The 12,544-nt window shown below is 37.3% G+C and overlaps 2 protein-coding genes across 12 annotated transcripts in view; both read left to right on the top strand.

Annotated features, from left to right (window-relative positions):
- The window catches only part of LOC135688956 (uncharacterized), a 109,026-nt gene that overhangs the window by 33,557 nt on the left and 62,925 nt on the right, over nucleotides 1–12,544 (top strand). The gene's annotated exons all lie outside the window — the stretch shown is intronic.
- Nucleotides 4,638–11,376, top strand: LOC148959568 (uncharacterized). Its single transcript, XM_089110035.1, has 4 exons — nucleotides 4,638–5,484; nucleotides 9,537–9,640; nucleotides 10,143–10,305; nucleotides 11,221–11,376. The coding sequence occupies exons 1-4, from the start codon at nucleotides 5,170–5,172 to the stop codon at nucleotides 11,239–11,241; spliced, it is 603 nt and encodes a 200-aa protein (XP_088966161.1). The 5' UTR covers nucleotides 4,638–5,169; the 3' UTR covers nucleotides 11,242–11,376.

Raw genomic sequence — 12,544 nt, 5'->3', positions numbered from 1 at the left:
TCATGCAAAACTAAATGATTCTGATACGATTGATTCGTACATGGATTGACATAACTTTTTTCATCCAGAACTTGTTAGTCTTCGAGTTTTCTTTGGAGTGCTTGGAAGGTTTTGCATCGCGTTGTCGCATGATTCCATTTTCATATGGTCGACCGAAATGTACCCGACTTGCGTAAGGTAAGATTAATTAAAAAATCAATCCTGTTATGCAAAAATTTCAGCAAAAATATTTGAGAATCTACCAGCAAAATAGCGAAAACTCATTAAAATTCACTGAGTTTCCCGATTACTTACCCAATTGGAAAAAGGTAAATAGAAGATTGGAGACGGATATCAATATATAAAAAATACCAGTTATCTTCTGAACAAGTCGAAGTGTATTAGTATAGGTGCCTTATTACTTTAATAAATTATTTTAGATTCGACTTGGACTTTGATCAAATACATATATATTAATATATAGAAATTTGTCTTTTGATTCTTCCGTAGCACAGTGCTCAATACGTTAGTACGTAGAGCGTGATATGATGTGAGTCTCCTGAAGAGTGAGTTACTCACGAAACAGGCTTGTAGAGATAAACCATGTAGTTTTACTTTCTTCAATCTATAATATATATTAATATAAATAAATATACATTTATATATATAAATATATTACATCTCCGGCTGGGCCTAAAAAACTTTACTTGTGTCGTTAAATTAGCTATTATTATCTTTGCTTGTAAAGTGTGCTATTTTTGTTCTTTTGTTTTGGATTCCTTATTATACGCTCCAAATATAAATGAAGGTTATTGTGAAGGAGCATATCCCGAAACGTTAATCAATTCTAGAGCTTTTGATACATACACAATATATACAGATGGGCAGCACCCTTGTGGAAATAATTTCCCTCTGTCAACCTTGGCCTACTGAATAAATACACCAAAAAATTCAAATACCTTCAATATATGAATTCCTTGACAGGAGTGCAGCCATGGGCTACTTGCAAATCTTTGCCCATATTGGTTCTTCACTAGCACCTTGGGTGGCAAAATGGCTCGTCGCCTTCCACGTGGTTCTACCGTTTTCAATAATGGGCGGTTTAGCTGTCATAAGTGCGATTTTGTTGTTGAGGCTGCCTGAGACTGCTAATAAGGAAACACTGGAAACACTTGCTGATCAATTTGAAATGAAGGGCAGCCACGTAAAGGAGGTAGATCTAAAAGAAGAGAAGGAAAACGTTAATGAGATAAAAGACCTAACTGCATGATATTTCCCACCCTCCATCAGGAAGGAGGAGCAAAATACTGAAATTTTATAATCAAACCAAACCCAATATACATGCTTTTTACTTTACAAAGAACCTTGCTAGAGGCCTAGTTCTCGAAATCCCTCATCTTTAGATTTTTTTGATCGAATTGTAGTACTCAAAGTTCCTTAATAGTTTCTTAATTTACGAAAATTGTTCCTCCTCCATTACAATTCTGTGTTAGTGTCGCTAGATTCTTAACTGTAGATGGCAAATAAGGTGGAAAACGGATAATAAACTAGAAAGACGTTTCATGTATGAAAAAGTGGAAACTCGGTCAAGAAAAAATGTAAAACTCGAAATTATACAATGAAACCCTCGATCGCTACCATCTTTACACAAAAATGGATGGAACCGGCTTCCTAACTTGATTGTTTGCAAGAATAAAAAATTCCAAAGATGAGAAGCTCCTTCGGTTGTTTGTTCTTAAAACAAAAGGTTCTTTAATTTTTTCTGCCTACTACATGCAGGTTTTTTATAAAGAAGTTCCTTATAAAAAGAGTGCAAGTTGCACGAAAGTTTGGTACATTAATTAACTTTAAATGAAGCATTACGATGGCACAATGCCTATCTCCAAGTCAAATGCAAACTTGGTAAAACTTCTAAACCCCCCCCTCTCCCCCAACCCCTCAAGAAAAAAGGAAGCATTGCAGTGACCATTGTCGAATGTAATCATGTCCTCCATTTTATCATAGCCATTAACACCTTCCATCGTCTCCGTACCAACAGCAAGGTAATCTACAACACTTCTGTAACATCTCATTGTTTTATGTGTATACTCCCCGTATTGTAGTTAGTTAGTTTTCATTTCGCTGGAGAAAAGAACCACAAAAACACAGCAGATTTGTTTTCATTGTATCGATGGCCTAAGGCAGCATAAACCAAAAATCAAGATCATAAACATAACGATAAAAATTGGTGAGATCGTTCGTTTACAACTCTTTTATTAATAGTTCTGTATATCATGTACAACCACAATAAGAGCGATTAACGCATTACTGAATTTACCCTGGGTACCAGAGCCACAACTTTCGAGCGCGGAAACAGAGAGCCAAGCAGAGAAGCGTAGGAGCGTTTGTATGGTGAGTTCCACCAAATGGATTGATCGAAAACTTTCAAATATAAAATTCTGAATGAAATTGATTGGTGAGACAAAATTGAAAGGAGCATACTATGCTTTAATGAGCGTTGTTGAAATACCCCACTTCCAGACTTTTAGCCGAGCATTCTTGTTTTGCTTAGCTCTTCAATGATGCTCAGACTTTTCAGAAAATTGATTTGGTCAAAATTGATTCAGAACATAGAATGAAATGTGCATTTTATGGTCAAGCATTAATTTGGTACAAGTACAGAATTTGACATGGTGAATATGATGAGATGCAGAAAAACTTCAAAAACGCCCCCAAAAGCTATTTTAGACAATGCATATTAGTCCCACAAAATGCATCCTGCTCCACGCACAATGCATCCTGCTCCACGCACAATTCATCCTGCTCAACGCACGATGCATCCCGCTCCACGCACAATGCATCCTGGACCACGCACAAACAAGAACACGCTTTTCGACAGGTACCACAAAAAGCGTCCCTCGATTCTGTCTCCTTGCGAAACAACGAAGAGAATTAGATGTAAAAGCCAGGACCGCATTCACATCTGTTGGGGCCCTAGGCCCACAGTTGATCGAGACCCCTTGTAATATAACAAAAAATTGTGCCTTCTGCATAGTACTTGGCTAAATATAATCATAACCAAACGGGTTAATATTCACTAAATATGCAAACAATCTTTTGGTGGTACAAAAATTAAAAATGCCATGAAACAAGTAAACATTTGAGTATATCAAATCTTTTCGTCTTACACTCTTCAGAGTTTAGAGCGTCAGATCATAGATCGAAAAATCTACGCTAAGAAATATATATTCCCAGTTGTGGATCGAAATAAGCCAATCAGAAACGCGAGCACATGACTGTTGAGCTTGCCCAATAAGTGCTGCTTGCCTATAGAGAATGTTACAAATTGAGTCCTAAGGTGGAAACGAACTCCTTTTGTCTTCATAATATTTTCGTGCATATGTCGATAGATTCCAAAACTGCAAGATGGAACGACGATCGGGCTTTACCAATTTTCCGAAACATGTCGCCACTATAGTTTTTTTGCTCAATCTGGGTTTTCCAGTAAATGTTGCCCGATAGCAGAATCGCATGTTATATTTTTAGTCGTACTTTTAGATCTGCAACACCGAGGTGGTTGTTCTCTTTTGGGATGAGTTTTGTTTCTAGTACTAGATGGAACATGCTGTTTTATTCTATCTTTGGGTAGCCAGAATCACACTGGCACGTAAATTTATAAATAACGGAACTCTTTTGGTGGTAGTAACGCAATCCTTTTGAATGGATGGAAGGGCCTTTTTTGTACTGTAAACAATACGTGGATTATACCGAATCATATGAGATGTCCTATTAGAATATCTAGTAGCTCTAGTTTAAAATTACTTTTTTAAACCCCAACTAATCAAATCTTTGGTTAGAAAAAATTAGTTGTAACCTGCTAGAGGCAGAATATGCTAATTACCGTCCATCTAGACATGGTTTCTTCAGTTTTTGCGCTGGCTTAAACATTCGAAGCCCTCATCATTGTTGTCTGCAGAAAATTTAAATCCTACACATTTCTAATCGCAAGAACTGCCACTTTTCATAGAGTACCGAAGTGATGATGTCATAAAAATATATTTTTAGCATTTCTGAATTTTGATCCCTCAACCTGAAAGAGCATCATGAAATACCTCTAAATATGCAAAATCAGTGAAAGGCATTTAGAGTTGGTTGAGATATGGCCACTTGAGCACAGGCTCTTGCCCCATCAAACCTATGTAATTTTATCTTGTTTCATAACTTTATGAACCAGGTCAAAATAACAGTAACCCGTTAGCAAACTTGAAATCTTTCATCGGTCATATCTCGCCCACTTTCGAACATATCTAACTAATTTTGCATATTGAGAGGTATTTTATGCCGTTCTTTCAGATTATGTGGCCAAATTCAAGAAATTCTAAAAATGGATTTTTGATGACGTCACACTTCGGCACTCTATTATTCTTAGCAACAAGCAAATTATAACATTGAAAATTTAAAAAAGTAAAACACATTTTTATTCATTTGGAAATATTTCGCCATACCGACAGTTTCTCAAGATCGCATAAAACTTTTCTCGGCAAGGTAAAAAAAAGACGAATTATAAAATGCACAATTCCACTGTTATGCGATTGCACAATGGAATTACAGAAGATTCGGGTTAGTTGTATTTGTTGCTTGTTTATCGAGCAATTTCCCAATCGCTCTTTCAACGTTGCTTCAATCCCTTTGCCTGGAATCATTGTGAGCTGGCCACTCTCCTCTCTCAAGCGAAAGTTTGGTTATTGCTGAAACCCGAACCCAAGACTCCTGGATCTGTTTTGCACAAAAGCTGCTGTTTTGCAGGCATGACAAACCTTGAAACATTTCTATCCATCTAACTTGGGACATTTTCCTTTTTCTCTACCTGAACAGTATTTAAATGAAGGGATTGGGCATGGTAATAGGGGAGAGTTTTATCGTTGTGTACTTTTGGCTTCGTCAAATTTAGAGGGACAAATGTCGTTGTTTTTTCGTTGTCAAGACAGCTTCTTTGAGAATTAAGATATACGTCACAACCCCGTTTATCCCTATTGTGTGCATGTTGCTACCTGGAAACAATTTCAGTTTATAAATTTTGGTAATCAAATGAAAATATCTTTATTTTAAGCTGGTTTAAGTACAATAAAGTGTTTTGTACGCAGCAAAGTTATATAGAGAACGTAATTGTGGTTTTGTCCCATACCACCAAGAACCGCATATCAAAACACAATGGCTACAACACCGGTCGATACTCCTACACAACCGTTGACCATGGATGAGATTCTGCCATACATCGGAGAATTTGGAAAGTTTCAGATTCTTCTAGAAGTTGCATTTTGTGTTATGGTAATTCCAAGTTCAATGCTCATACTCGTCCCGTACTTTGCGCAAGACAGTCCTCCATGGACATGCGTTTCAAATAGTACAGTTTGCAGTCTTAATGGAACGTTTGACTCTTATAGCCGATTCTATCAACACCGATGCAATATGCCAAGGTCAGAATGGCAATTCACCAAGCAAAAAGAATACTCAATAGTCACACAGGTAAATCTTAACCAGCTCATTCCTACTGAACCCTAATTCAGAGCAACTGTGTTAGTTGTTCCAAATGTAAAACAGAATAATATCATGTTCCCATTTCTTGTGTTTGTGATGGTGATGGTGAAAGAGGGTTGATGTCCAAATTTTTTATTTGAACCCATCAAAATCAATAGCTCTGCACTGATTATTGTGTAGCAGTTTATGCGAGTTGATAGTTTTATTCGTTCTAGAGGTAATGTCAAATTCTTTTGATGATCAAGTGCAAAGGGTTTTTATAATAATCATTTTATTATTGATTCACTTAGTAGGCTGGTACATTTACATGTTAACAATACATATGCAAGATTAGATTGATACTTAAAATTGGATAAATAAGTTTTTGGTACTGCAAAATTTGATGGGGGCACGAAATAGTGGAAACATAGCTAACTTAAGTATATTAGTTTAGTTAATATCCGCTTTTGTTAGCAATTCGCCAATTTAGTTTGACTTAGTTTAGTTAATATCCACTTTTGTTAGCAATTCGCCATTCTCCTGCAGTACTTCGCTTAGTAAACTAAACATATATCCACGTTGAATAAAACAGTAACTCACAAACACAAATGCAAGTATATTTGTTGTGGCTAGGGGTGTACTCCTGAGTGTGACTGCTAGAAATTCCCTAAAGCACAGCCCCCTTTCTAACTTTTTTAGGCGGGTTCCCTGACCAGAAATGTGCTGAATGTTTATACCGAGGTGTTGATTGAAAGTAATGTGAGAGGAAGAAGGACTCTGTTTTTTTTGTATTTTACCAATCAGCGATTAGATTTAGAGGTTACCAATCAGTGAGAGGTTAGTGGTCGCATGGGTAAAGATCTAATTTTGTTTTAAAAACTGCAACATTCATTAGTAACTGGATGCATTTGTATGAAAAAAGACTGTTGCGAAGCATAGTTTAAGAACCAGAAACCATATCTTTAGATGCGATTCGCAAGGCATTCTCGTGGATTAGATTGATCTCATAATTAAATTTTTTATCACAGAATATCCAGACTAATGAGCATAGTTGTAAAGGGAAAAAAATGCCCTCATAATATTTTTTAGTTCTTGAGAGTCAAAATTGTTTGAGAAAGGGGAAAGTACGTGAATTTTTTGGCTAGCTTTGTTGCAATTATTATCTAAATGTGGTTTAAATGGCAGAGCTTTAACAAGAATTACACCTTGTTACTTACTCTTTTTACATTCTGTGATGGTTTCTATATCCATTTTGATTGACAAGTCACTATCTTGATTGTTGAATATCATAAACCGGTAATTATCTTTATTCAATTTCAATTTTATTAAAGTCCTGGATGTGACTTTAAGAAACTCCCTACAGCACAGCCCCCTTTCTAACTTTTTTGGACGGGTTCCCAGGTGTTGATTGAAAGTAACGTGAGAGAAAGAAGGATTCTGTTTTTTTGTATTTTACCAATCAGCGATTAGATTGACATTTTGATTGACAAGTCACTATCTCGATTGGTGAATAAACCGGCAATAATTTCCATTCAATTTCATGAGATTATTTCGTAGCCAATCAATCGTTGCAGAGGTATCATAGGTTAAGCCTTCTAATAATGCATTCATGCTTGCGATCCAATAAATGAACGATGGTGTCATCTGCACAGTGGCATATTATATGGTCTCTAACAAAGATAAACGTTTACTCGTTTATCTAGACATTGAGCAAAAGTGGCCCTTGTAGAGATCCTTGAGGTACACCCAAAGGTGGTCTCTTTCCTTGTGGTACACCCAAAGGAGCTTCAGTACCCATCTACTTTTGCTCGCTGTTTTTCTCATGATAGCGACTATGAGTAATATTCAGCCCTTTCTTGTGAAACCATATGCACCAAGTTTGGCAATTTGCAGATCACGATTTATACAGGTACTGTTTCCGTTGTCAATTACTATCGTCCAGTTTTCGATTATTCGCAAGAAAGCATGTAGAAATAGAAAGCAGCAAGCGAATGACTTTGTTTCAGCTTCTGCTATCCCCTCATATACTTTTGAAGTGAATGGTGGTAGTGTGATTGGCCTATTGGCCTATATCAGAGAGGGTGTGTCACTCTTCGTTAAAATTGAAGTAATGTCAAGAAGTACTGCCAACCATGAGTACAAAATGGACATGTAAGTTAGGGTCAAACTAAAGATGTTGCAAATAAGCTTTTTTGTTTTGTAAAACGTGAAAGTGGCTCATTCTGGATCGAGTTTTCGACATGCATTATAGAAGAATGACAAAAAGCCTGAGCGCAGTTGCGGATTAAAGGGGGGGGGGGGCAATTAGAAGCCGTTGTTGTTGTTGTTGTAATCTTATTTTAAATCGAATATATAAATTTTAAGCTACACAACCGTAACTTGTCTAATTCGATTATTTACAAAATATACAAATTAAATTAACAATTTTTACTAGTTTTTAAATACAAATTTACGATAAAATAATTAAGTTTTGCATACGTTGCATGTACAGGATGCCCCGTCCCAGTTTTTAATTAATCTTTTGAATTGGATCAGATCCTCTGCAGATTTTATTTCCTGTTGTAAGCCATTCCAAATTTGTGGTCCGAGGGACCTGAGGCTGTTTGTACCGAAAGTTGTTTGGTTGGGCCTGTAGTGCTGCAAGTCTTATGGACGACGTGAGGATCGATCAGAGGTTCTTTGTTCGAAAATATTTTGCATGAATTCAGGATTTAATCTTTTTACAGTTTTGAAAATTTCAATACAGAGGTTCCTTTGCCGATTTACATGCGCTGTGCATTTTTGTGATTTGCAAAGCAGATCTCTATAAGATGAATCATGGTCATTGTAAAGGAATCGTAGGGCTCGTTACTGTATCTTTTCGATCTTCTCCATAGATCTAGCCGAGGAGAAAAACCACACTAAAGGGCAGTAGTTAAAGTTAGAGAAAACAAAGCTTTGGACCATAACCTATATCTCATCAAAGCAAATGAAAGATTTAAGTCTTTTGAGCACATTTAGCGGGGTTGCTGCCTTTTTAAAAAGTTCGGATATGTGAATGTCAAAATTAAGTTTGTGATCTATAGTTACGCCAAGCAAATTTAATGAAGCTTCAGAATTTACAGTTTTCCCTTGAAAAGAAATGCTATGTCCAATGGTACTTTTTTTATCTTTTCGGACTAGAAGAGCATGAAATTTTTCTGGGTTAGCAATCATTTCATTCTGATTGAGCCAGATGTTAATTAATTCAGGCAGGTCTTTTGAAAAATATGTTAAAGTGTTGTCATCTGCGTAATTAACAAGAGAGTTGCCCCTCCCTCATCGAGTTGAAGCAAGTCTGGCACCTCTCTTGGAAATTGTGCGCCCCTTTTGAAGAATAAGAATCAAGTGAAAAAGTTTCTGAGACTTTTGGTTTAATTAACTTCAAGGATTACCTCAAAGTATACAACATATACTGCAATAATTTCCTTACAAAGATATTAGAGAGCCTTCTGCCAGTAGGTAGGGTCTGAAATTGTTCTATACAGCCCACACTCGTCAGCAACTTCTGAAAATTTTCAGCGCCTAAACTTTCAACTGCCCCTCCTTCAAATTTGCGCTGGATCCGTGCCCGAGCGAATGAAAGATTGAATGATTTTACGCAAGTGGACCGTTTGAACAATATTATTTGTGGAAAGGTTTAAGTTTTATACATATCAATAACAAATGAAATTATTGCTGCAGGTCTATGTTAGTCTAGGTAACCTTTACCCGCCCTCACTCATTTCTGTTGGCCAAGCATCAATGAATGATAAGTACCATTATGAAAGCTAAGGCCTACTGAGCAACCCAAGAACTAATCAATAAAAAAGAAAGGATGGAGAAATTCTAAATCGGCTTGCAAACGAAGATTAGCAGGGTATGTGCCCCCAAACCACCTGGAGTTAATAAAGCATACCTAGCTTAGGAGCCTGGGTGTTGGAGACGATCCTCCGGATTAACTCAGGATAAACAGGGTCTAGCCAGCAGTACTCTGAAAATGCTGGCACTTACAAACGGGGTTTTACTCTATACTTCAAATTTAAAATGAACGTTTATTTCAGTTCGATCTGCACTGCGACACTGAAGTATACAGTTACTTGGCCACATCTTCAGTTTTTATCAGCTGGGCGTTTGGAGGAGTCATTCTTGGTTGGGCGTCAGATAGGTAAGTAATTTGAAAACTGAATCATTTGGTCCACAATGAATCTGATGATCTATTGATCGTAATAAAATGTATGGAAACATCAGCGGTTTTACGATGTCTGCTTTGTTTTCCTAACGACTCTTTTTCTCGTGCTTGATAAGCGTAAAAAAAATTAAAGAGAAGGAAATCCTGTGGCAATATAAGGTGTGCCTAATTATTCTCTTAAGAGTGTCCCCAAAAGAAGGAGTGGCCCAGCCATTCAGTCCTATTGTTTTATTCTGTGTTTCCAATCTTGCGCCAGCCCTTTTCATTATCGCTGTCTATGCTAAACATTTTGCTTAAAAGTTGGATCTTGTTTTTAGGTATGGTAGAAGGATTATAATGCTGACATCGACAACTTTTGTCCTTTTGTCTGCGCTCATCAGCTCGTTCTCTCCAAATATTTGGTTCTACATTTTTGCACGAGCAGTGTTTGGGTTCTTCACACCTGGAACTTTTATACAGTCAATCGTTCTAATTTCAGAATTTGTAGGCCCAAAATGGCGTCCATTTGCGGGTATAGCAATTTGGTTATTATATGCAGTAGGCGTTGTCATCCTTGGTGTTATAGCCATCTTCGTTCAGACGTGGAAAACACTGATGATAGTCATCACAGCTCCATATTTTTTCATCTTGCTGTTTTTCTTGTAAGTTTAATCCATAAAATTTTCTTATTCATTGTCAGGGATCCTTCTTTTTCTTGGCCTTAAGCTTAGGCCCTAAGCAAAGATAGCACGTGCATTGTCGATCTCTTTCAGAGTACTGAGTGTGATGTTTGAAGTTTCAACCGACCATTTTTTGTATTGGTTTTCTATTTTGATTTTTGGGTGTACGCAGTTCAAGGAATAGGACTGGGCCACTTTTCAGTTTTAGAACAAAAGCTTAGTTCAGTACGTAGATTAGAGACAGAACAATTGAAATCAAATATGCCATATAGCAAAGGAATATATTTATATATATATCTTCTTGATAATTCGGGTAGTAAAACCAAAGACTAGGGAAGGAAGGAAAGGGTTCCATTTCTACTAAGATACCATTCAGCACTCAAGGCACAACAATCGTGCAAAATATGATACCAGCATGAAACTTCACAACTTATTTACTTTAAAATAAAATGCAAAACAGACTCAAGCCGAAAAATTCCGCTAAAAGCTATTTCTAGAACATTCAATTTGGTCCCAGTCCTCAAAATGACTTTAAAGTCACTTGCGAGCGATTTATTTCAACTCAACTCAGCGGAAACGTAGAAACTGAGGAGCCTAGTTGAAAACAGTAGAGTCTGCACGCAGGCTACATGAAACAACAAAGCCATACCAAGACTGTTTAATCGAAAAGCAATTGATTTGACTCTTTCAGTTTTAAATAATATCTTCTGATTACTATACAAAGAAACTGGCTGAAGATAAGAACGGAGAGTTGTGGAACAATATTTTTTGAAGGTTTCTTGAAAAACCTTTGTTGACTGCGTTATTTTTTGCCTCAGCTGTTTTTGCATGGCCAGTCAATATTGGATAGACTATCAGACTGTTAATTCTCATAGACTATCCTTAATTTCTTGCAAGGGCCATTCCCGAATCAGCTAGATGGCTTCACGTAAATGGAAGAAATGACAAGGCTCTTGCAATCTTTCGAAAGATCGCTAAGTGTAATGGAAAGGAGCTACCAGAAATTCAACTGAAAAAGATCAAAAAGGACTGTTCCACCGGACTAAAACATTATCTTTACCTATTCAAGCCTGCAAAAATCGCAAGAAGGAGCTTGATCCAAGGATATACATGGTGAGTAAATACTTGTTTGTGATTGTGCAAGATAGAGTGGAGTCGTTGGTAGATACAATAGCTGACAGACACAGTTTAGCCAACTTTACAAAACGTGAAGAAAGATTTCAGTGCGTGTCAATTCTTTTGAAAGTTGGAAAAATTTGTTAGCTAGCCAATTAGCTAAGGGTTCTTTTGTGATTGTGTACGTGAAGAAGAAGTTAGGGACGGAAGCATAGAGAGACAAAAGAGGAAAGCAGGACAGTAGAAAACAAAAACTTATGGATTTATTGGCAGGAGTACCGAATACACTAGAATTTTTTTCGGCGTTGTCAGGTTTACTGCGTTTTCAGGTTTACTGCGTTGTCAGTTTACTGCGTTGTCAGGTTTACTGCGTTGTCAGTTTACTGCGTTGTCAGTTTACTGCGTTGTCAGTTTACTGCGTTGTCAGTTTACTGCGTTGTCAGGTTTACTGCGTTGTCAGTTTACTGCGTTGTCAGTTTTCTGCGTTGTCAGGTTTACTGCGTTGTCAGGTTTACTGCGTTGTCAGGTTTACTGCGTTGTCAGTTTACTGCATTGTCAGTTTACTGCGTTGTCAGTTTACTGCGTTGTCAGTTTACTGCGTTGTCAGGTTTAATGCGTTGTCAGTTTACTGCGTTGTCAGTTTACTGCGTTGTCAGTTTACTGCGTTGTCAGGTTTAATGCGTTCTCAGTTTTACTGCGTTGTCAGGTTTACTGCTTTGTCAGTTTACTGCGTTGTCAGGTTTACTGCGTTGTCAGGCTTACTGCTTTGTAAGGTTTACTGCGTTGTCAGGTTAACTGCGTTGTCAGGTTAACTGCGTTGTCAGGTTTACTGCGTTGTCAGTTTACTGCGTTGTCAGGTTTACTGCGTTGTCAGGTTTACTGCGTTGTCAGGTTTACTGCGTTGTCAGGTTTACTGCGTTGTCAGGTTTACTGCGTTGTCAATTTACTGCGTTGCCAGGTTTACTGCGAGAACAGGAGCTAACCAAAAACCTTCTACGTCAGGCTTTCTAAGTAGTTCACCACTGTAGTTATGCTGCAAATTTTAACTACGCATAGTTTACTGTTTTTCAGGATGGTGGATTCCTTGGTGTTCTTTGGAGTTTCA

The sequence above is a fragment of the Rhopilema esculentum genome, chromosome 9 (assembly GCF_057945365.1).
Source record: "Rhopilema esculentum isolate cy_ngs chromosome 9, ASM5794536v1, whole genome shotgun sequence".
Classification (NCBI taxonomy): domain Eukaryota; kingdom Metazoa; phylum Cnidaria; class Scyphozoa; order Rhizostomeae; family Rhizostomatidae; genus Rhopilema; species Rhopilema esculentum.
This window is presented reverse-complemented; position numbering and strand designations above follow the sequence as displayed.

Excerpts from the sequence above, each read along its gene's own strand:
- LOC148959568 (XM_089110035.1), top strand. The coding sequence starts at position 5,170 with ATGGCTACAACACCGGTCGATACTCCTACACAACCGTTGACCATGGAT. Across the intron at positions 5,485-9,536 it reads AATACTCAATAGTCACACAG|TTCGATCTGCACTGCGACAC; the intron begins GTAAATCTTAAC and ends CGTTTATTTCAG. Across the intron at positions 9,641-10,142 it reads CTTGGTTGGGCGTCAGATAG|AATTTGTAGGCCCAAAATGG; the intron begins GTAAGTAATTTG and ends TTCTAATTTCAG.